Raw genomic sequence first — 4,298 nt, forward strand, 5'->3', positions numbered from 1 at the left:
GTGTTGATGGCAGCAGCACAGCTGATATTTCTCTCCAGGATGGAGTCACAGCCAAACAGGAACAGACCAGATGAAGGTAGGGAACAGGTGTGGATAGAGGGGACTAGAATACCACCATGGATGCTACCTGAAGCAAAAGTAGACCTTATACTACTAGAAAGGAAAAACAAGGATAAAAGAGGTATTTTAACATACATTACAGGCATATATTAATAGTTATTACAGCTTCATCCAGCCATACACAGAAACATCAAAAGGTTTAGTTAAGGAGATAGGAGCATCTATCCCACAGTTCCATATTATCACAGGAAAGAGGACCAGTGATAATATACCAGTATACACAGGAGGAATGCTAGAAATTCTGTTTATAGAACAAGGGTAGAGGAAATAAGACCACTGGGAGGATGATTGGTTCACATTCATCGTTGTTTAATCAGTTTGCAGAGAAGTCACTCAGATACTAGAGCAGATGTTTGGATTGATATCTTTTTGACTTTTAAAAGTAATAATTATAACTATATGTATTATATAGAATTACATTTATAATCATGACTTTAAAAAGTCATATTTGTGATTCTGAATCACATAATTATTAATTTATATTTGCTTTTTTTTTTTTACATGGCAGAAACAGGCTTCCATACATTTTGCTTCCCATCCAGGAAGCTTTTCCCAATTCAAAGAGTCAAAAGGCCAATGTTTATATTTAGAAAACATGTTTATGTTTAGAAAAACATGTTTATGTTTAGAAAAACATGTTTATGTCATGTTTTCTAAACATAAACATGTTTTCTAAACATAAACAAGGCTTTATTTGGCTACTGCATAAAGCCTGGAACGGAATTCTGACATTTTTAATTGCAAAATCTTCCCTTGGATCGTTTTTTTTACTTTTTGGAATGGTTTAAAATAACAAATAAAAGCAAAATAAGAAGGAGGAGAATAAAAGAGATCAAATAATTTCAAGATTATTATTCTATTATAAAGGAATTAAGGAGCAAAGATGTAAAAAGTATTTTTATTTGTTGAGGAAAACATTTTCCGCTCTGGAACTGAAATGACCAACTCAGACCAGCAGGTGGCGGTAAAGCTCCAACCTACCGCCGATAGACTCCACTAGGAGCCCGAGAAGGAGAGGCGCTGAAGCAGCCTGCTTCTGATGGACCCGGAGCGGGACCCGAACCCGGACCGGTACCAGAAGGTGTGTTTGACCCAGAACCAGCTGGACTTCCCGGGCCAGCCTTACTCCGTGTCCGTCCTGAAGGTCGGATACTGCGTCCCTCAGCCCGGGGGGGCGTCCAAAGCCGACGGGACCATCACCCTGATCAGGGGGCCCCAGGACATCCTGGTGGACACCGGGGGGCCCTGGGACCGGGACTTCCTCCTGCAGACCCTGAAGCAGCGGGGTCTGGACCCGGGGGACATTAGGCTGGTGGTGGGGACCCACGGACACTCAGACCACATCGGAAACCTCAACCTTTTCCCTTCCGCCCTGACTATAGTGGGCTATGACGTCAGTGAGGGAGACGTTTATCTGGCCAATCAGCTGGCAGAGGGACAGCCCTACCCTGTGGATGAGCAGGTACTCTGGGTTTGATTCAAAAATAAAGTCAGAAAATTATGAGAATAAAGTTGTTTTTTATGATAATTCTTACCAGAAGTTTTCTACCATAAAATAAGGAATGTCAAGTAGTGATTTTATTTCATTTTTTTCGTTGTTTCATCCTTTTCCTCTCAGTTATAACTCAACTTCTCTGATCTGAAATATAATTTAAAATCCTGGTCCAGCAGCATCCTCATTCACATTTTCCCCTAAATTATCACGTTATGATAAATGTTTACATTATTTATTGGCTGCATCTAAAAATATCAAAGATATTTTCAATTTAAACATAGATATGAAATAATACAATATAACCTCCAATAACTTCAATGATATCATTGTTTTAGGTCATTAAGTTAATTCAGTTTATTGTCCAATCAGCTGCCTGTAGTGTCCTTAAATGTCCAGCAGGGGTCAGTATTCTGTGAGAACCATCACTAATCTCAAGCATCTTCTGAGGAAATATTGTCTTTTAGCATCAAATTATGATCAGAATCAGAACTTTAAATCTATTTTCTGCCACAGGTCGTGAAATGATGAATTTATTCTTGTAATTTTTTAAGTTAAACTCTAGCCTGGCCCTCATACTCCGTCTTATTAAATCGCCTCAATTTTCCTGGAAATTTTCCCTGAAATTAAAGTAAATCCACCCTGGAAGACTTCTATGGGGTGCTGATTGTGCCAAACCTTCACACCAATATTATGGGTTATTTAGCCTGTAAAAACTTAGAAGTTTATTTTTAGATCAGATTACCAGCCGATCATTTTTATACTTATATGTCGCATAACCAAACTAAACCTTCGATTATTTCAATTGAATTCAAAAATCCTTTATTAATCCCAAAGGAAAAATATTGATTAATAAAGATTTTATTCCTCTATCTAAATTAAATATAAAAAATTATTAGTATTTATTCATAAAGCAAAACAGTGAGCTTAAAATTAAATATTAATTTTATAAATATTTTGCTTTCAATAAAATCATTTGTTTAAACCTAAATAGTTAGGTCCAAGTATTTATTTTGTAATTTAAATGTTTACCTCAAAATTAAATATTTATTTCACAATCTAAAGAATTAGCTCCAAATCAAATATTAAGCTAAGAAAGTAAATATATTATTAGACACTAAATGTTTGGTGTTGACATTTTCTGAATAAATATTACATTAAAAGAAAATTAATTGGCTTAAAAAAAACAAATGTTCTGTTTTATATTAAATATTTTAAAGCTATGATAAAATGTTTAGTTTGTAAAAAACGTTGTGAAATGTATAAATGTCTGATGGATCATATAACTTTGAAAAATGAACTGTAATTCTTTTATCTTTTACAGCCTAAATAACCTAAAATATGGCTGCGATTATTATTATATTTATACGAATGGCACCCCGTATAATCCCGGTTCACAGCTTAAAATCCAAACGGTGATTAATTCCGTAACAAACCGTCCGTTTGTTTCGCTAAAGTCGCCGACTGAAGCAGAAATATTCAAACTGAACGACCTGTCAGTGAAAAAGGTCTCAGAAAAAAAATAATTTCTCTCACATTTATTCTACAAATTAATCCTGAGATTCAAAGCTGGTTTATTTTTTTCAGTGACTTTTACATTTTAAAATCCCCTCCATTCATGGGCGGTTCTAGACGGGGGATAACGGGGGCCGGTGCCCCTGTTATGGCCCCTGCACTGCAGACAGAAAACTAAAAGAAATTCTACTGATGATCTTTGCAGGAACAGAAACGGTTACTGATTGGTCCTTTGGATCTATTTCATTTTTTTTTCTTTAAAAAAAATTCTGTTTTACTAAATATTTTAATAAAATTAAATAATGATAATAGAAAATACCCTCTTAAGCTTGTCTTAAGTTCTAGAAAACCAATTTTTTTTAACTTAAATTAAGTAAAAAAATATGCAAAATTCCTGAATTTGAAGCTTTATTTGATCTTTTAGGTATTTATATAGCTACAATTTTTTTTGTTGCTTTTTTGCTTTGCTAATGGATTTTTATTTCGATTTTAACAATAATGCAAATCAACATTTTAAAGAAAAAAAAATTAAGTTAGAAGACAGAATTTTAATTAAAACTAATTGAATAGAAATAAAAAAATGGCCCCCGGTACATTCGGTCTAGAACCGCCCTTAACTTCTGTTTCCTCAATCACCTAAATGATGTATAATAAAAGAGTAAAAGGTATAAAACAGAAATAAACAGATAAGAGCAGAGGACTATGGCTGCGATATAAAAAGATTTATCATTTATGGCTTTTCTAAAGACCTGATTCTGCTTATATAATGAGGGACGGGCAGGAAGGAGGCCGACCGAATCCAGACGGCTGACTTCAGAGAGAAAAAACAGTCGCCATGACGATATTTACATCTCTGTTAGCCAAAAGGAAAACCTGCGTCTTTCTGTCAAATAAAGAAAAGAGAAGCAAGAGACTGGCGGGAAAATTTAATCCAGTGAAAATTTCTGTCATTTTACAAATTATACGGTAGGCGGCTGTTAATGGGCCGAAACAAATCGTTTAAATTACAAAATACATTTGAAATAATAATGATGGATTGATTCACAAACCTTCAGAGCTTAGAGACACCGTGTGTGCTCCGTTCCCCAAATCACGTCCCAAGTTCTCCGCATAATTCCCAAACATTCTTCAAAACAAAGAAAAATTATTTTAAATGTTTGAGCAAACAGCA

At 34.9% G+C, this 4,298-nt stretch overlaps 1 protein-coding gene across 1 annotated transcript in view; it reads left to right on the plus strand.

Annotated features, from left to right (window-relative positions):
* The first annotated feature begins 1,130 nt into the window (after positions 1–1,130).
* mblac1 (metallo-beta-lactamase domain containing 1) overlaps positions 1,131–4,298 on the plus strand; it is a 5,084-nt gene continuing 1,916 nt past the window's right edge. Inside the window, exon 1 of the mRNA XM_015395621.1 lies at positions 1,131–1,582. Within this exon, the coding sequence (XP_015251107.1) occupies positions 1,160–1,582 (423 nt within the window). The 5' untranslated portion in view covers positions 1,131–1,159. The remainder of the gene's footprint in view (positions 1,583–4,298) is intronic.

Source organism: Cyprinodon variegatus, unplaced genomic scaffold, assembly GCF_000732505.1.
Source record: "Cyprinodon variegatus isolate N-32 unplaced genomic scaffold, C_variegatus-1.0 Scaffold750, whole genome shotgun sequence".
Classification (NCBI taxonomy): Eukaryota; Metazoa; Chordata; class Actinopteri; order Cyprinodontiformes; family Cyprinodontidae; genus Cyprinodon; species Cyprinodon variegatus.